The sequence below is a fragment of the Emys orbicularis genome, chromosome 3 (assembly GCF_028017835.1).
Source record: "Emys orbicularis isolate rEmyOrb1 chromosome 3, rEmyOrb1.hap1, whole genome shotgun sequence".
Lineage (NCBI taxonomy): Eukaryota > Metazoa > Chordata > Testudines > Emydidae > Emys > Emys orbicularis.
The window spans coordinates 103,597,030-103,617,537 of NC_088685.1; the positions used below are offsets into that span (position 1 = coordinate 103,597,030).

General features: G+C 44.0%; 1 protein-coding gene across 1 annotated transcript in view; it reads right to left on the minus strand.

The window, feature by feature from the left end:
* Positions 1 to 2,242: 2,242 nt before the first annotated feature.
* MOXD1 (monooxygenase DBH like 1) overlaps positions 2,243 to 20,508 on the minus strand; it is a 96,585-nt gene continuing 78,319 nt past the window's right edge. Inside the window, exons 11-12 of the mRNA XM_065401999.1 lie at positions 9,527 to 9,695; positions 2,243 to 2,407 (exon numbers count right to left, since the gene is read on the minus strand). Of these exons, the coding sequence (XP_065258071.1) occupies positions 2,243 to 2,407; positions 9,527 to 9,695 (334 nt within the window). The remainder of the gene's footprint in view (positions 2,408 to 9,526; positions 9,696 to 20,508) is intronic.

A 20,508-nucleotide genomic window follows, 5' to 3' on the forward strand; every position in this document is an offset into this window, starting at 1 on the left:
TCTGTATCACATAACAGGCCCTTGCAATGAAGAAGTAGGAATGGGGAATGACAGACTTCTTAATAGGGGTAGAAATTGAAGTGTTATATAAACACTGACTGCCACCTTTTTGACATTGTTATATTCTGACAAAGTGAAAAACAATCTTTCAAATAAGAATTCTAGACATCTGTGGATCTGAGTATCCCAGATGTTTAAGATGAGCCACATTTTCATTACTTGCAAGCTTTATTATGATTAAAGAGCATAACAGAAATTGATAATATTTCATTTTGAGGATGCAGGTGGAGTGCAGCTGATATATATTTCACATGGGTTCTGATGAAGGAGAGAGTTTTTATATTCTTTTCCAAAACATAAATGTTTGCACACTGAAGTATTAGATACAGAGCTGTTTACAGATACAGAGCTGGCAGAGATTTACAGTCTGCTCCCGAAATTTCTGAAGTTCTCCAATCATTAATTATCACACAGGATTATTTTGATGGCAACTTCATTTGAGTGAGAAATAGATTTAGCCAATAAGTTTTCTGTTCATTGTCTACATTCCACTTTTGTCAATCATTCAGTATATCCTCTTCACACACTTTCCCTCCACCCCCACAGAGAATGTTTTAAGTACAATATTTACTGCATTTCTCATTTAACTACAACTACACTAAAACTTCCAAGTAGCTGTATATTGCAAACGTATATGCTTCAGTAGAAGGTAATAGTGCAGCAAACCATAGAAATTAAAACTGTACCTTCCTTTTTGAAAGCTGTTTGTGTACAAGGCCAAAACATCTTAGCCGCTGCTGCGTATACTTTTCCTATCTTTACCTTCTCAATGCCATGGTGTTCACTTCTGGTACTTTTTGTCCATGTTTTTGTTTTGATTTTTGGCAGTCTCCATCCAGACACCCAGCTTTTTTTCTCCGTTGCAAATCTAGTTTGTAATACAACATATGCATATTTGCTCCCATTTCTTTTTGCCGGAAGTATGCTGAATCTGTATCGCTCGCCCATGTTTTATTTACCAGTAAAACAGACTTTCCATTGCTATCCCTTCTAGACATTTAAAAGCAGAGGCAGGCCAAGCAGAAACGATCCGTAAGAGCTTATGGAAGCTCTTGCTGCCTGGTGTACTGGCAGTTACTTCTCACAAACATCCCTTCCTAGGCCGCTTCATTTTATATCATAGCATAACATACTGGTTGGCAACAACACTTGTTAAGATATCATTAGGTGAGGTGCCCATGGAAACCAGTGGTCTGTGGAATCTTACTTTAAAATGATATACTGGGTCTTTGTGATTTGTTCCAGAAGCTCCCAATCAGTTAGGATACAAGTTTAGTGCAGATATCCCTTAGTTGTTTCCCTGAAACAACACCCCTTGTATCCCAGGCACAGAGAAGAGGCACCTTGGTGGAGGCACCAGGCATTGCAACGAAGAACTCAGGACCCAATCCATGCTGGCAGGGAAAAGCCACTCTGATTAGCAAGCTCAGAGAGGAGGCTTGTGCTACACCTCAGGGGAGAAACTACACTCCATTGCCCAGAAGCTGGGAAGGAGGGTTCCTGGGGCCAGAGCCCATGCAAAGACAAAGTGTCTCTGCATGGATAGTTCTGGCCTCTACAATGATCCCTGGGGTTCTGCCCTGCACCATTTTCCATGGAGGACAAACCCTGCACCCTGCCTCCCCTCAAAGGGACTATGATGGAGAGAATCTGCAAGGGATTTCCTGCCGAAATTCCTTCCCCAAAAGCCCTCTCTTGGGAATTCTACTGCAGCAGGGGGAGAGCCATCCCAACGTGTGTATAGTTATTCAGGTACATAAGCGTTTGCAGGATCAAGCCCTATATCAGTAGTCTTCATCACTTACATGTCTCAAGAACCAAGACAAAATAATACAGCACACTCCATGTTGATTAAGGTGAACTACTTAAATTTTAGTTTATTAATTTTATCTGGATACAGATCTGTTTCTAGAAACACTGTGTGAAAAGCCAGGATAAGCTGTAACAAAACTGTAGGGGAAACAATTTTGATAATGTAACGTAGCAATGTACCTACTGTTCTTTACACATACTGTACATTAAAAAAACAAAATAAACAGAGTTTTCAGAAGACTTAAACATTTTATTTTGAACTAGTAAATTTACTTTATTAATATGTAAAAAAATAAATCTACAATAGCAACAGTGCAAACATATCTGGAGTTGCATGGCATACAGAACATACATGAAAACAATTAAATTATTATACAAAGGGCCAACTGTTCCTGAGGGTACTGACTGTGACACATGCAATGAATAACAGATTAAGGAATAGACTGCAATGTAAATAGGAAGATGAGATACATATTACTGGCTCTGTCCTGTATGGTCTCTCAATTTCAGGAGGTATAGCTGTCATGCCTTGGATCTACAATTAAAAAAATATTGAAAATGATCAGATTTTCTATCATATAAGATTATAAAATAGAAACTACCTAAGTAGTCGAATGTTTCCATCAGAAACATTATTATTTAACATTTATACTATGGTAGTGCATCTGTAGTTGTCAGACTCAATCAGCACATCAATATATTCTGGATCAGATTCTCAGCTGGTATAAGTCAGCATAGCTCCTTTGCAGTCAGTCCATTAAGGGCAACTCCACACAGAAGGGCTGGGGGTGGGGATATTCTGATGTAGGTCTTTCTCGATCTCTCCTGTTGAAGTTGTTCCACTTTAATTACATATTAATTGGGCCAGAGAAAGAATGAGTCTCTCTATATATAGCCCAATGGTTAAAGCACTCACCTGAGAGGTGGCAGATCCCAGTTTAAATCCCTTCTTCTCATTGGGCAGAGGGGGCACTTGAACTGGGCATCTCCCACATCCTAGGTGAGCACCCTAATCACTGGGCTAAAGGTGATGAGGGAAGGGCCTCCTTTACCACTACCCCTTCTCCGCCCCTGACTTGTTTTGTATAGTGCTAGATAGCCTCTGAGCATGCCTACTGGACTGGGCCCTATAGGCAGAAGGATGTTGATCTTTTACTGATTCATGGATCACATTGGGGCTCAGGTGGAAGATAGGCATCCAGGTACCTTGAGTGAGGCAGCTGTGCGCATGCCCAGAGGCAGAAACTTAGGTATCTTGGGAACTTCCACAGCAAAAAAATTAGGCACAAAATGAGTTAGGTGGCAGCTGAGTGGGGGCTTTGTAGATTGGCAGTGGTGCTTAAAACTGGGCTTTAGGTGCCTAAGTCCCCTTGTGGATCTAGCGCATGGTTTCTTCAGGAGCAGCTGCTTTCATGTTGTCCTCACTTGCAGTTTCCTCTGCACATCCCCCTCAAAGAGTGAAATGGAAGGGACTATCGCACACAATAATGATGATGGAATATAACCTTCAGAGAGTCCTCCTTGTGACCTCAATGTCATTGTGATGCAGCTCCCACAACCCCCCGTCTGCCCCTGCTTTGACATAAGAGGGGACTGGTGTACACTGTTTGGGTGTGTGTTTCCTGCTGTGGACTCCCCATTAAGATGAGCAACAACTTGAATGAAAAAGAAACATGAATATGTTTGAGATAAATAAGGGAGTTCCATGAAAAATGAGAATCCAGTAGCTTAGGACACACATTTTTTTAGCCTTTGAAAATGCAACAGATGGACTTGTGGCTTGATGGGCCTTTTTTGAAGTTGCTCTCCCCTTACAGTACTGAAAATAAACAGTCACATAGAATCATAGAATATCAGGGTTGGAAGGGACCTCAGGAGGTCATCAAGTCCAACCTCCTGCTCAAAGCAGGACCAATCCCCAACTAAATCATCCCAGCCAGGGCTTTGTCAAGCCTGACCTTAAAAACCTCTAAGGAAGGAGATTCCACCACCTCCCTAGATAACCCATTCCAGTGCTTTACCACCCTCCTAGTGAAAAAGTTTTCCTAATATCCAACCTAAACCTCCCCCATTGCAACTTGAGACCATTACTTCTTGTTCTGTCATCTGCTACCACTGAGAACAGTCTAGATCCATCCTCTTTGGAACGGCCTTTCGGGTAGTTGAAAGCAGCTATCAAATACCCCCTCATTTTTCCCTTCTGCAGACCAAATAATCCCAGTTCCCTCAGCGTCTCCTCATAAGGCATGTGCTCCAGCCCCCTAATCATTTTTGTTGCCCTCCGCTGGACTCTTTCCAATTTTTCCACATCCTTCTTGTAGTGTGGGGCCCAAAACTGGACACAGTACTCCAGATGAGGCCTCACCAATGTCAAATAGAGGGGAATGATCACGTCCCTCGATCTGCTGTCAATTCTCTTACTTATACAGCACAAAATGCTATTAGCCTTCTTGGCAACAAGGGTGCACTGTTGACTCATATCCAGCTTCTCATCCACTGTAACCCCTAGGTCCTTTTCTGCAGAACTGCTGCCTAGCCACTCCGTCCCTAGTCTGTAGCGGTACATGGGATTCTTCCATCCTAAGTGCAGGACTCTGCACTTGTCCTTGTTGAACCTCATAAGATTTCTTTTGGCCCAATCCTCTAATTTGTCTAGGTCCCTCTGTATCCTATCCCTACCCTCCAGCACATCTACCACTCCTCCCAGTTTATTGTCATCTGCAAACTTGGTGAGGGTGCAATCCACGCCATCCACATTAATGAAGATATTGAACAAAACCAGCCCCAGGACCAACCCTTGGGGCACTCCGCTTGATACCAGCTGCCAACTAGATATGAAGCCATTGATCACTACCCGTTGAGCCCGATGATCTAGCCAGCTTTCTATCCACGTTATAATCCATTCATCCAGCCAATGCTTCTTTAACTTGCTGACAAGAATACTGTGGGAGACCGTATCAAAAGCTTTGCTAAAGTCAAGGAATAACACGTCCACTGCTTTCCCCTCATCCACAGAGCCACAGAGCTTCCCGCAGCACCCCTTACCCGGGAACGGCAAACCGCGGCCACTGGGAGCTGCGAGTGGCTGTACCTGTGGACGCTCAGGTAAACAAAGCATCTCACGGCCCACCAGGAGCTTACCCTGAACAAGCCACGAACCAAGTTTGGGAACCCCTGCACTAAATGTATACCCCAAATCAGAGAAGACAATAAGAGGACCAAACGAATGCCATCATTGCTAAACAGTAGAGTAATGGAGATTGTTAGAGGGGAAAAAAGGCATAATTTAAAATTTAGGACTCAAATCCTTCTAAATAAGGATAATAGGATAGGTGTGCAAACTCTGGCAAGTGAAAAATAAAAGTAAAATAAGGCAGGCCAAGAAAGAATTTGAGAAGCAAATTGCTAAAGATGCAAAAACTAACCGTAAGAATGTTTGTAAATATATCAGAAGCGTGAAGCCTACCAAATAAGCAGTAAGGCCTCTGGATGACCAGGGTGTTAAAGGAAGACAAGGTCTTTGCAAGGAAGCTAAATGAACTCTTTTCATCAGTCTTCACTGCAGAGGATGAGGGGGAGATATCCACATCAGAGCTACCCTGTTTGGGTGAGAAATCTGAAGTACTGTCCCATATTGATGAGTCAATAGAAGAAGTTTTAGAACAAATTGATAAATTAAACCATAAGAAGTCACCAGGAGAAGATGGCATTCACCTAAGAGTTCTGAAGGAACTCAAATATGAAATTGCAGAACTACTAACTGTAGTACGTAACCTATCACTGAAATGAGCCTCTGTACCAGGTGACTGGAAGGTAGCTAATGTAACACCATTTTTATATAAAGGGCTCCATACAGAATCCTGGCAATAAGCCTAACTTCAGTACTGGGAAAATTGGTAGAAACTATAGTAAAGAACAGAATGATCAGGCACACAGATAACATGATTTGTGGGAAAGAGTCAACACTGCTTTTGTAAAGGGAAATCATGCTTCACCCATCTATTAGAATTCTTTGAGGGAGTCAATGAGCACGTGGCTATGGGTGATCCAGTTGATACAGTGTACTTGGATTTTCAGAAAGTCTTTGACAAGCTCCCTTGCCAAAGGCTCTTGATGAAACTAAGTAGTCATGGAATAACAGGGAAGGTCCTCTCATGGATCAGTATCTGGATGAAAGATAGGAACCAATGGGTAGGAACCAATGGTCAGTTTTCACAATGGAGCGAGGTAAACAGCGGGCTCCCTCTAGGATCTGTACTAGGACCTGTGCTGTTCAATGTATTCTTTAATGATCTGGAAAAGGGAGCAAACAATGAAGTGACAAAGTTTGTAGATGATACAAAATTATTCAAGACAGTTAAATCCAGAGATGACTGCGAGGAGTTACAGGGGATCTCACAAAACTGGGTGAGTAGGCAATAAAAAGCAGATGAAATTCAACACTGATAAGTGCAAAGTAATGCATGTTGGCAAACACAATCCCAACTATACATATATAACGATGGGTTCTAAATTAGCTGTTACCACTCAAGAAAGAGATCTTGGAGTCATCATGGGTAGTTCTCTGACAACTTCAGCTCAATGAGCAGCAGTGGTCAAAAAGCTAACAGAATGTTAGGAACTATCAGGCAGGGGATAGAAAATAAGACAGAAAATATCATAATGCAACTATATAAATCCATAATACACCAACACCTTGAATACTGTGTCCAGTTCTGGTCACTCCAACTCAAAACGAATATAGTTAGGAAAGAAGTGGACAAATTGGAGAAAGTCCAGAGGAGAGCAACAAAAATGATTAAAGGTCTAGAAAACATGACCTATGAAGGAAGATTGAAAAAACTGGGTTTGTTTAGTCTGGAGAAGAGAAGGGTAGAGGTGGGGACATAACAGTTTTCAAGTACTTTAAAGGTTGTTATAAGGAGGAGGTGAAAAACTATTCTCCTTAACCTCTGAGGATAGGATAAGAAGCAATGGGTTAAATTGCAGAAAGGGAGGTTTAGGTTTGGACATTAGGAAAAACTTTATTTAACTTCCTAACTGTCAGGGTAGTTAAGCAGTGGAACAAATTGCCTATGTAGGTTGTGGAGGTTTTTAAGAACAGGTTAGAAAAACACCAGTCAGGAATGGCCTAGTTATTACGTAGCCCTGCCTTGAATTCAGGGGACTTGATTAGATGACAAATTGAGGTCCCTTCCAGTCTTACACTTCATGATTCTATGATCAAGGGTATGGAACGGCTCCATATGAGGAGAGACTAAAAAGATTAGGGCTCTTCATCTTAGAAAATAGATGACTAAGGGGGGATGTGATATAAAATCATGAATGGTGTGGAAAAAGTGAATAGAGAAGTGTTATTTACCTTTTCCCACAATACAAAAACCAGGGGGTTACCCAATGAAATTAATATGCAGCATGTTTAATATAAACAAGAGGAAGTATTTTTTCACACACTTCACAATTAACCTGTGTAACTCCCTGCCATGCAATGTTGAGATGGCCAAAAGTATAACTGGATTCAAAAAAAGAACTAGAGATGTTAAATGGCTATTAACCAAGATGGGTATGGCTGCAGCTCCATGCTTGGGGAGACCATAAACCTCTGACTACCAGAAGCCATAGGAGGAAGAAAGGGATGGATCACTCCAGCTGCCCTGTTCTGTACAGTCCCCATGAAGTTCAGGTATGGGTTACTGTCAGAGACAAGATACTGGGATAGATGGACCATTGGTCTGACCCAGTATGGAGCTCTTATCTTAATCTTGTTGAAGGATGGCTAACTGCAATACTGGTTATGAGAAAGAAAGAAAGAAAGAAAGAAAGAAAGAAAGAAAGAAAGAAAGAAAGAAAGAAAGAAAGAAAGAAAGAAAGAAAGAAAGAAAGGAAGAAAGAAAGGAAGAAAGAAAGGAAGAAAGAAAGAAAATAAATCCTGCTCTTAGCTTTAATGGACGTAACCTGATGGAAAAAGAAACTAATGATAAAAACATAGAGCCAATCACCCTCAGCTCCTACTGAGATCATACCTGCCTTGGGTCTGTAATGCTGCAAATATTGCTACTGTATTCTGGAATATAAAGGAACAGTGCTGTCTAATAAGTGAAGAGTAGAGAAAATAGAAAATCCTCCCCATATCTGATATAATTTCCATATATGATTTCCAGCCTCTTAGCTAGAACCCCGAAAAAATAAATAATGAAATTATGTTGGCTGTGCATTTTGTGTTCACTATTGTTTTAAGTAGATTAAAGCAGCCAAGCTATTTAACCATGATCATTTTGAGTGATCATTTTGCATGTAGTGTCCGTAATTACTTTTCATAGAATTTCAGTAGTATAGCAAGCATTAGAATGAAATCAGAACTATTTTACAAACATCTCATAAAAATCTCTCACACACTATACAATTTCAATGAAGGTGAGTATCATACTATGCATAGTTAGACCTGTACTGATGGTGAACCACGAATTATTTCAGGTCCATCCCAAAGACATGCCAATCTGGTCAATGTTAGATTCTCTTATAATGTATGAATATGACAACTCTAAGAATTCTAGGGACATTGAAGGCCAGATTCTGCATTATACTCCTGCCCTTTTGAAACTCTCAAGAGGTATAAGGGGGTTGGATTTTAGTGAGTAGAGAATTCCCCTGGAGGATGGAAACTCCCCCAATGGCATAAATCTCCTGTGCCAGTAGGCCCCACTCTTATTGGTGTGGGAGATGGAGGGAGCTATTCAGGGTTGGGACGAGAGTGCTGCTTTGCCAGACCACCACTGACAGCTGTGTGCTTACAGATCATATCACCAATGACATAGAACTGCATCTAGGCTTCTCTAGCTCATGCCCATGCTGGGTAAGCACAGAATCAAGCACATAACTGGGTCCATGATGCACTCCCCTCTCATGCTCAGCAGAGGTCAGATACAGAGGAGAATTGATGCATGAATCTGTTTATAATGGAGTCAAATATGCAATAGAGTGTCAATGCACATTTATTTTTTCAATGTCTCCTCCACTGATACTACATTGGTATTCTAATGGTGCTTTGTCAATGCAAGTTCAATAGCCATGCCATTCATTTTTTCCCAGAGGGACTGTTAAAATGTCAATAGACATTTAGAGCTCAGTGGAGGATTACTATTTACTTTACATTTCAAAGTGAATTTAGTGCTCAGGGAGAATCAGAAAGGAATATCCTTGGAGACTGAAATCCTGCAACCGGACACAGAGAAAATATGGCAAACAATGTGAATTTCCCTTTCCTGGCCTACTAACACACCTCATCACTGAGCTAGGAGACCAACTCCTAGGGTGAGAGATGTAGACTCCATGACCTATGGCCCAGAGGTGATGAAAGGCTCCTTATTCTATTACTAATTCCATGGACTGGCTAGGGTACTGATTTTTCAGTCGTTTAATATCCTGTCAGTGCTCAAGGAAGGAAAATAGTGATAATATATTCCAACTTTTCCAAACCTTTTCAACCGTTTTTCAACAGCCATGAGAAGTGGAGGGAAACGCATATAACCAACTACTTATTCCCCATCAATTCAAGCACAGTAACTCCCGTTTTCTTCAGAGAGGACCCCATTGTATTCATAGTATTGTTAGGTCTTCAATAGCACTTGGACAGCTAATGCAGGATTAGACTTACCGACCATTCTGCATTGTCAGTCTTTGAGCATCTCACATTCACTGGCAGTCTAAGAACAAGCTCATTGTAGGAGAGACCTGCTGATCTGGACCATTTAAATTTGTTCATCGCATCCATGAAAGAGAGATTTTTATATTGCTTTGGACTCTTGATAATGAAAGGCCATGTCCTGAATAAAAGAAAAATTCCCCACTAAGTTATTAACATTCATAAGCAAAGGTATATACAATACTCTTCTTACAAAGGCAAATTGATTATTAACCCTTTATGCTATCATTATTTTTATTTAATTTTGAATGTGACTAATACTCAATTTATACTCAATGGCAGAAAACTACATTAGCACAGAGTTAAGGTTGCTTGCTGGTATGTCATCCCCCTGCAGAATGTTGAGTTCAGCAAAATTCAAAACTTTTGAAAACCATGAAACTCAGTTAAGGTTGCCCACACAATCTTGCCTCATAGATTAGGCTTTCTAACCCTTTTATCATTTTGCGCTCTCCATTGGACTCTTTCCAGTTTGTCCACATGTTCCCCAAAGTGTGATGCCCAGAATTGGACACAATATTCCAGCTGAAGCCTCAGCAGTGCTGAGTATAGTGGGAAAATTACCTCCTGTGTCTTACATACAATACTCCTATTAATACATTCCAGAACGATATTAGCTTTTTTGGGAAACTGCATCACATTGTTGACTCATATTCAATTTGTGATCCACTATAGCCCACTTCTCAGAAGTATTACCATGCACCCAGTTATTCCCCCATTTTGTAGTTGTGCATTTGATTTTTCCTTCCTAAGTGAGGTACTTTGCACTTGTCTTGACTGAATTTCATCTTGTTGAATTCAGACCAATTTGTCAAGATCATTTTGAATTCTAATTCTACCCTCCAACATGCTTGCAAACTCACCCAACTTGGTGTCATCTGCAGATTTTACAAGCATGCTCTCCACTCCATTATCCAATTCATTAAAGAAAATATTGAATAGTCCCAGACCCAAGACTGACCCCTGCAGAACCTCACTAGACACGCCCTCCCAGTTTGACAGAGACCCATTGATAACTACTCTTTGAGTACGGTTTCAGAGTGGTAGCCGTATTAGTCTGTATCAGCAAAAACAATGAGGAGTCCTTGTGGCACCTTAGAGACTAGTCACAAGGACTCCTCGTTGTTTTTTCTTTGAGCACGGTCTTTCAACCACTTGTGCACCCACCTTATAGTAATTTCATGTAGATTGCATTGCTTATGAGACTGTGTCAAAAGCCTTACTAAAATCAATATATATTGTGTCTACGAGTTCTTCACCTCCTTCACTTCCTTTTACTAACCATTCAGTCTTAGCCACATGATTCCATCTAATACTACTAAAGGATAAAAATAAAAAATAAAAAGGTTGCCTTCCCTCTCTCTCTTTGGGCAATGCCTCAATATGCACACAGCACATACTCACTGGCCCTTGACATTGTAGGATTCAGGATACACTCAGGAACTTCATTCATTGTAGGATTCAGGATACACTCACACATTTAGCCAACTCCCCAGAAGGAATACCTACCACATGTGTACAATTTAATAACTATTTCCCAGCCTTTTACAACTCCCTTACACTTGCTCACAGGATACCATCTCAACCTTTCACTTAACCATCATTAAAGCATTAGGATGCTCTCGTATTCCACCTCAATGCTGACAATATCCTTTGTAATAGAAGCCCTATTACCTATTACTGATGTAGCCTACACAATTCTGCATAAAAATAATGCATCCTGCATCCTGAAGGTACAAACACATCTCTTCCCTTTCCTCACACACAAGCAGGTGCAAATCACAGCTCTCCTCACAGCATAATCACAGCTCTGTCACACTACTCAGAGTAATTCACACATGTCCTCATATCAAAAACACACCTTTACCAAGCAGGTCCAACTACTGTCTCCACCATTTAGTGTGGGTATACCTAACACTCTGACTGCACCTAGTGTGTATGCAAATAATTCCCATTGGCTAATGCCAGCTCCAGGGGAACAGAGGGAACATGGCATAGGCACCTTTTTCTTTTTGTCCTTTAGTAGTGTTAGATGGAATTCTGTGAGTGAGAGTGAATGGGCTGTAAAAGGAGGTGAAGAGCTTGTACGTTTCAGTAACTGTGAGGTTGGCAGAGTAAAGGGATGTGTGTATTAATGGAGCATATTGGGGCACTGCTGAAAGAGGCAGAGTTAAGGTTGTACTGGACATCTGGTCTGTGCATTTCCTGGTTTTCAGAAGTTTGAGTTTTGCTGAACTCAGTGTCCTGCAAGGGGACGACATATCACCAAGCAATCTTAAATCTGCGATAAAGTAGGTTTTTTGCCATTGAATTTCCTAGGTTTCTGAACAGGAAAAGAAATGTTGTTGGTAGGAGTTAGTAGTCATTTAGGCAGTTGTACATATCATGTCCTGTAATTTGCACACAAAGTCACCCCCCCCCCCCACACACACACACACCAACTGTGCCCAATCAGCACTGCTTCAACACGCCTCTCCAGCCATGCCTTGGCTCAGTCACTGCCTACCACCTCTAACCTGGCCACTCCCTACTACTGTACCTAGGACCTCCCCACTACAAACAGGGAATGCATTTTCCTGAAGTCTTCAATCCCTAGTATACAAACATTTCCCATTGCTGTCACTTCCCTCCCACTCCTATAACCTGACTCGCATACTATGCCGGGAGGGAAGGACAATGATGTTACAGTGGCGTGGTGTTGCCAATTGTGTTTCAGAATGCTTGGAAGATGGAGTTTGTGGCAGAGCTAGGGAGAGAAATCCCAGACAGGGTTTCTGTTCCAAATTACTGACAGTTTTATGTCTGAGAGAAAGATGCTCTGAGCCCTGTTGTACCCCATCTCCGAGAAACAGAGAGGTGTCAGAACTTGAAGTGTTTCTAAGCCATACAGGGCAAATTTTCTGGTCAGCCATGAACTCTCCAATTTCCCAATTAATGTTCTTCCAAAACACATTAATAGCTTTCACATTGTTACTGTAGTCAATATTCAGATGCTTAGCCAAATCAGAGAAAAGTATCAGCTCCTGGGCACAAATTGATGTGGCCCAATCCTGCTTTCAGACATTGTATGAAATATACACCAGGAATAAGGCCAGGAACTTTTCCATCCAAGCGAATAACCACAATGTCCAGCAGATAACAACCTCTTAAATCACTGGTTAGATCAGGGGTGGGCAAACTACAGCCCACGGGCCGGATCTAGCACCTCAGGGCTTTGGATCCGGCCCGGGGGATTGCCCCCCGTGGCGCCGTGGGCCCCGCGCCGCTCTCAGAAGCGGCCGACACCACATCCCTGCAGACCCCTGGCAGGGGGGGCAGAGGACTCCGTGCATTGCCCTTGCATCCAGGCACCGCCCCCTGCAGCTCCCATTGGCCGGGAACAGGGAACCGCGGCCAATGGGAGCTTCGGGGGAGGAACCTGGATGTGCGACAAGGGCATCGCGCGCGGAGCTCTCCACCCCCCATCCCCCAGGGGCCGCAGCACTTCCTGGAGGGGACCGGAACTGGGGCCGGGGTCGGGGTTGGGGCCAGGGCAGGCATGCAGGGAGCCTGCCCTGGCCCTGGTGCCCATCGCTGCCACCATGGAGACGCTTTAGGTAAGCAGGGCCAGGCTGGAGCCCGAACCCCTCCTAAACCCTGCCCCCCAACTCCCTGCCCTAAGCCCCCTGCCTGCACCTCGTACCCTGCCTGCACCCCAACTCCCTGCCCTGAGCCCCCTTGTACACCCCGCACCCCTCCTGCACCCCAACCCCCTGCCCTGAGCCCCCTGCCTCACCCCTTGTGCACCCCAACCCCCTGCCCTGAGCCCCCTCCCACAGTCCGCACCCCTCCTGCACCCCAATCCCTTGCCCTGAGCCCCTTCCTGCACACCACACCCCTCCCATACCCTGCACTCCCTCCCACACCCCAACCCCCTGCCCCCGCCCTGCATACAATTTCCCCACCCAGATGTGGCCCTCGGCCCAAAAAATTTGTCCACCCCGGGTTAGATGCTGCAGAGTAGGCAAAACATTATGCCAACAGAGGCCACCTCCGTACCCCAAATCAGCCACGTCACGGTGTTCTCCTTGCTCTAGAACAAAATGAAAACCCTCCAGCCATTTTTCTGTATTTGGCACATGCACCAGTAATAGATTTATCATGAAACAAACTGTGTGGTGGCACAGGGCTCCCAAAATGCAGGGCAAATCTCATCTGACAACCTTCCCCCAAGTCCTGGCCAGCAGCGCAGCAGGGCTCAGGCAAGCAGGCTGCCTGCATGCCATTGCCAGTGGCCCCACACCGCTCCCGGAAGTGGCCAGCTGCTGGCACGTCTCTGCATGCCCTGGTGGGGGGGAGGCGGCTCCGCACGCTGCTCCTACCACAGGCAGCGCACAGAGACACGCTGCCCCCCTTCCCCCAAGGGGCATGCAGAGACGTGCCAGCACCAGGGCTAAGGTGGCTCCCTGCTTACTCTGCCTCCCTCCCTCTGTGCCACTCCCGGAAGTGGCCGGCATGTCCCTGCGGCCCCTGGGGGGGGGGGGGGTGTCTCCACATGCTGCCCCTGCCCCAAGCGCCGATTCCACAGCTCCCATTGGCTGGGAACTGTGGCCAATGGAAGCTGTGGGGGCGGCACCTGAGGGCAGCAGCATGCAGAGACCCCCTGCCCCCCCCCCCACCTAGGAGCCGCTGCCAGACGAGTGTGTGTGCCAGTCACTTTGGGAGCCGCGCCGCCCCAGGTAAGCACCGCCCCCCTGCCCCCCTCCCGCACCCCAACCCCCTGCCCCAGCCCAGAGCCCGCACCCAAACTTCCTCCCAGAGCCCACTCCCCTCCCGCACCCCAACCCCCTGCCCCAGCCCAGAGCCCAACCCCCGCACCCCCTCCCACACCCCAACCCCCTGCCCCAGCCCAGAGCCCGACCCCCGCATCCCCTCCTGCACCCCACCCCCCTGCCCCAATCAAGGTACCACACTTTAATTTTCATTTACTCCCCATTACTTATAATATAGGAGGAGGATGAAGAAAAAAAGAATGAAAAACACAGGGGAGATAAGAGAGAATGTTCTTTTACTTGGCTGGGTCCCGAGGGGGAAGACGGGCTAAAGTGAAGCTGCGCACAGGGCCCCACTAACTCTAAATCCGCCACTGACATGCACACTACAAAAATGTATGTTTTCTTAAATACCATTCTCAATTTGGGTCCCCCAAAGATTTAGTGGGCGCCATGCAGTACATTGGTTAAACTCGACAGATTGAGACCATGTTGACCTGCGTCACATCAACAGTTTTATCTCTAGCTCTAGGCAACAAAAAATACCTAGAAACTTTTTGAAGAATGGCTGTTTCTTCAGATGTTATATCTCTGCAGTTCCCTAGCTTTGACCCCTAATTTGGGTCATTAATCCTACTCTGCATCCTCCTCAGGCACACCAAATTTCAAAGGAATCTGACTAAGAATGTGGATTTTAGAGGATTTAGAAAGGTCAACTTTTAAACAGAAGTCAGGATACAACTTTAACTATAGTAGTGCTACTGCACCACTGTATTATGTTACCTGTAGACATGTGGGAACAGATCCTCAGATAATGTAAATTCTCATAGCTCCATTGACTTCAATAGAGCTATGACAGTTTATAGCAGTTGAGGATCTGCCCCATCAGGCTTTGGTAAAGGGAAGGAATTTTTCTAAAGTAAAAAACAAAAAGAAAATCACCACAGCTTCTAGATAAAATATCTGCAAACTGAAAAAAAGGAGAAAACAAATCCAGTGCAAATCTTTCCCCTCTAATTTCTCAAAAGACAATGGGTCACATTTTCTGCTGCATGGAGCAGACACTTGGCACAGAGAAGAGGATGTGTGCTGTCAAAAAGCTAGTTACAGCTCCCTGATTTTCATCCTATTCCCAGCCTCAGAGGAAGTTGGAGCTGCATGGGGGCTGATCTAACATGTGCCAAAGGGCCCAAATGAGGACACTCAGAGCATCGTGTGTTCTAGACACTTTTCCCTTCTTGCTCCTGATCAGGGCCGGCTCCAGCTTTTTTGGCGCCCCAAGCGGCAAAAAAAAAAAGAAGAAAAAGAAAAACCCCATTGAGCTGCCGCCGAAGTGCCGCCGAAGAGGAAGACAGGGAGTGAAGTACCCGCCGCTGAGCTGCCGCCGCAGACTAAAGCGGACCGATTGAGCTGCCGCTGAAGTGCCGACGACGACGACCGGAACGTGCTGCCCCAATAACAGATGGAGTGCCGCCCCTTTCTATTGGCCGCCCCAGGCACCTGCTTCCTTCGCTGGTGCCTGGAGCCGGCCCTGCTCCTGATATGTTCCAAGAAGACCCCCAGCACGCACTCTGCTCCAAGGACTGTGGGAAAGGATGGCACAGAAGTTTGCTACACTGGCTCTATGCCCTCTGAGGACTCTTCCATGCCAGGGGGATCCCCAACAGGAGAGAAGGGCCTGATTCTGTCCTCTGTGCACAGTCTGAGATATGCAAAGGGATAGAGTAGGATAGAAAATTTGGCCCAGTCAAACTGGATCTTCTGTGACTCTTCTAAGGAAGAGAGAGACAGGGTATAAGGAACTAGGAAGTAGGCATAAGGAAAACATTTTCTATAACTTTAGCCTTCTTTAAAGGGATACGATCCCTGGTGCTGAGACAGAATGAGGGGGATGGAAAGTCATATATGGTGTATGGTATACTTTTAAACAGAAATCTGAATTTTGTTAGTGGAGAACTGATTGTGATTAAACTTTATTTTACACAGATTTAAATCCTATTAGTTCTTTGGATGAAGGCATGATTTCATCTGTTTAAAATATTTTAATCAGACCTGCGCCTTCTACAATAAAGCGATATCCCATTTGTTATCAATACTGTACTGCCTCCTCTGCCATACTCGCACCCCACTGCCATAGATGGAAGGGTGTGATTCTGCTCTCACACCTGTTTTACAACAGTGTAACAGCTGATTTCACTGGAACCCCTCCTGATTTACACCACGTTAGGGACAAAGAGTTCTAATCTGAGCCATCAGAGGCTTGATTCTGATCTCAGCTTCACTGGTGTAAGTCAGGAGTAACTTAACCAAGTAAATGGAGTTATACTAGTGTAATACTGGTTTAAGTGAGATCAGCATCAGGCCACATACTCTTAGGCTGGCAATTCTTAATGCAATAAGAACTGTAGATTAGGTCATGAATACTAGGAGCATTAATAATCTCTTCTTTTAATGACTGTTCCATCTCAGGCAGACAGTCTGCCTACTTACTCTATTCAAAACATCTTTCTTTCCTCAGGCCAAATGCACATTTTCTTGTTAAGAACAGTGATTATGAATGAACACTCAAGATATTAGAATATTTTGTTCATGAGATCAGAAAGCTGGTTGTGCTAGCACTAAATTAGAAAATGTGTTTGTTTAGCTGTCAAGGGAGATTGTGAATACTGACAGCATAAGAGCAGCAGCAGGTATTGTACTGTGAGGTTCTTCTTATTCCTGTGCATCTGACAGAGTTTAGAACTGGGATCAGTGATTTTGTACATCAAAGCTCTCTGGAACAATAGTCTTAAAAGCCTTTGTGAGCGTTTACTGGATACTTTATATATGCTGAGATCACAAATTTTAAAATGTAAAGTTAAAAGGACATTCTCCAGTACCAAATTCTACAGGCCATTTTCCTCAGATACCACTAAGGAATATACTAAGAAAATGCACCACCTACTCAGGACACTCCCTACACTAACACAGGAACAAATCAACATACCCTTAGAGCCCCGACCGGGGTTATTCTATCTACTATCTATCTATCCCAAGATCCACAAACCTGGAAATCCTGGATGCCCCATCATCTCGGGCATTGGCACTCTCACTGAAGGACTATCCGGATATGTGGACTCTCTACTCAGACCCTACGCCACCAGCACTCCCAGCTACCTCCATGACACCACTGATTTCCTGAGAAAACTACAATGCATTGGTGACCTCCCAGAAAACACCATCCTAGCCACCATGGATGTAGAGGCTCTCTACACAAATATCCCACACACAGATGGAATACAAGCTGTCAGGAACAGTATCCCTGATGATGACACAGCACAACTGGTTGCTGAGCTCTGTGACTTTATCCTCACACACAATTATTTCAAATTTGGTGACAATATATACCTCCAGACCAGTGGCACCGCTATGGGCACCCGCATGGCCCCACAATATGCCAACATTTTTATGGCTGACCTGGAACAACGCTTCCTCAGCTCTCGTCCACTCACGCCCCTTCTCTACCTACGCTACATTGATGACATCTTCATCATCTGGACCCATGGAAAGGAGATTCTAGAAGAATTCCACCACGATTTCAACAGCTTCCACCCCACCATCAACCTCAGCCTGGACCAATCTACACGGGAGGTCCACTTCCTAGACACCACAGTACAAATAAGTGACGGTCACGTTAACACCACCCTAACACCATACCGAAAACCCACCGACCGCTATGCCTACCTTCATGCCTCCAGCTTCCATCCCGGACACACCACACGATCCATCATCTACAGCCAAGCACTGAGGTACAACCGCATCTGCTCCAACCCCTCAGACAGAGACCAACACCTACAAAATCTTCACCAAGCATCCTCAAAACTACGATACCCGCATGAGGAAATAAGGAAACGAATCAACAGAGCCAGACGTATACCCAGAAGCCTCCTGCTGCAAGACAAGCCCAAGAAACAAACCAACAGAACTCCACTGGCCATCACCTACAGTCTTCACCTTAAACCTCTCCAACGCATCATCAGTGATCTACAACCCATCCTGGACAATGATCCCTCACTTTCACAGACCTTGGGAGGCAGGCCAGTCCTCGCCCACAGACAACCCGCCAACCTTAAGAAAATTCTCACCAGCAACCATGCAACGCACCATAACAACTCTATCTCAGGAACCAATCCATGCAACAAACCTCGATGCCAACTCTGCCCACATATCTACACCAACGACACCATCACAGGACCTAACCAGATCAGCTACAACATTACCGGTTCATTCACCTGCACATCCACCAATGTTATGTACGCCATCATGTGCCAGCATTGCCCCTCTGCTATGTACATCGGCCAAACTGGACAGTCCCTATGTAAAAGGATAAATGGACACAAGGCAGATATTAGGAATGGCAATATACAAAAACCTGTAGGAGAACACTTCAACCTTCCTGGCCACACAATAGCAGATTTTAAGATAGCCATCCTGCAGCAAAAAAACTTCAGGACCAGACTTCAATGAGAAACTGCTGAGCTTCAGTTCATTTGCAAATTTGACACCATCAGCTCAGGATTAAACAAAGACTGTGAATGGCTAGCCAACTATAAACGCAGTTTCTCCTCTCTTGGTGTTCACACCTCAACTGCTAGAAGAGGGCCTCACCCTCCCTGATTGAACTAACCTCGTTATCTTTTTCTGTTAGTCTATAAGGTGCCACAGGACTCTTTGTTGCTTTTTACAGATCCAGACTAACATGGCTACCCCTCTGATACTTGACTGTTAGGTTATTAATCATATTTTAAAATCCTTACCTGTATCTTAGGTTATTGGAACTATTTTTTAATAATGGTAATTTATTTTTCACCATTTCATTATTTGTTTACTTTACTATAATTCACTCAACTTGGGCAGTGTAACTAGACTGGACCATTTTCACTTTTGGTTTATAATCACTTTCAATTTCTGACCTTCAATTTTGCTTTTCGGATTCACAGCACCACAAGGAACGTTTAAATGTTAAAAAACCTGTTTATTAATTTTTAAAAAAATCTATTCATAGTATTTCTAGGAACCTTCCTTCCCTCTTCTTTTAATTACCAAAACCTAAATGTTGTATTGTGCTGGAAAACATTATAACTTTAATTTCTGCCCAATTTTACCTTACTCCTAGAGAACAATGCTTTATCTTGCAAGTTGTCCCATTGAAATCAAAAGCTGTAGAAGTCAGGTCCAATGGGATTTTTAAAAATGACTATTTTTATTTCAATTTAAAAGTAATGTAGAAGCTTAGTCATGATGATGAAAGGCTGTGTATAGAGAATTTCTTCCCAAAACTAACAATATGTTGTGAAACTTTTGCTTTCTCTGATACAGTCATAGTGAAGCCAGTAAGGGCCCTGCCATCTTAATGGCCAATCCACAATACATCATTTAACCTTATGAGTGCCACACCCACTGCAAATTCATGGGTCAGGTGGATTACCCCACACCCACATTCCAGCTGAGTATTCCGTGGAATGTCAGGATGTTTGACAGAGATCCTTAGTTGCTAAAAGGGTGACACTTTTATGAGGGTATGCTGAATATCTGTAGAGCACCAAAGTGGTTAGAACCCACAATAAAACAAGGTTACCCCTTTTGACCTGAGCAGGTAGCCAATATTTAGGGCCTTGCAGGTTGTTTCTGTTAGGAGGAGAGACTGATTTCAGTTCATGTCAGGTATTTCTTTGGTTCAATCCTTGTTTATTTACAAAGAATATATGCAGAGGCCTGTTTCCCTGAACACAGTATGAATCAAACATCAGGGAACAGTTTCTTTGCTCACTGTTACAAGCCTCTTTCAGCCAAAAAGCTCTCTCTCTAGGCTTTGTCTCAGGGCTATATTCCCAGTGGTTGTTCTTGCTGTTTCCTCGTCTTAACTCCCTGCACTGCATGGTTCAGCCACTGCCCAGGTTTGCATGCGGTCTAGATCTTGGGTGATGATTTTCCATTGTTTCAAATGTCACTAAACAAAGGGGCATTTAGTTGTTCCCTTATTTAGCCTGAATTGAAGGCAGCTACTACTTCCAGCAGCTTCAATGTGGTGGTGTACATAACAGCATAACAGTAACAAATTGTTTCTTAGGGAAAACGTTATTGGCAACTTGCCAAAAATAACCTTTTCTTTTTTTCTTTTTTTTTAATCTCTATTTTTTCCCT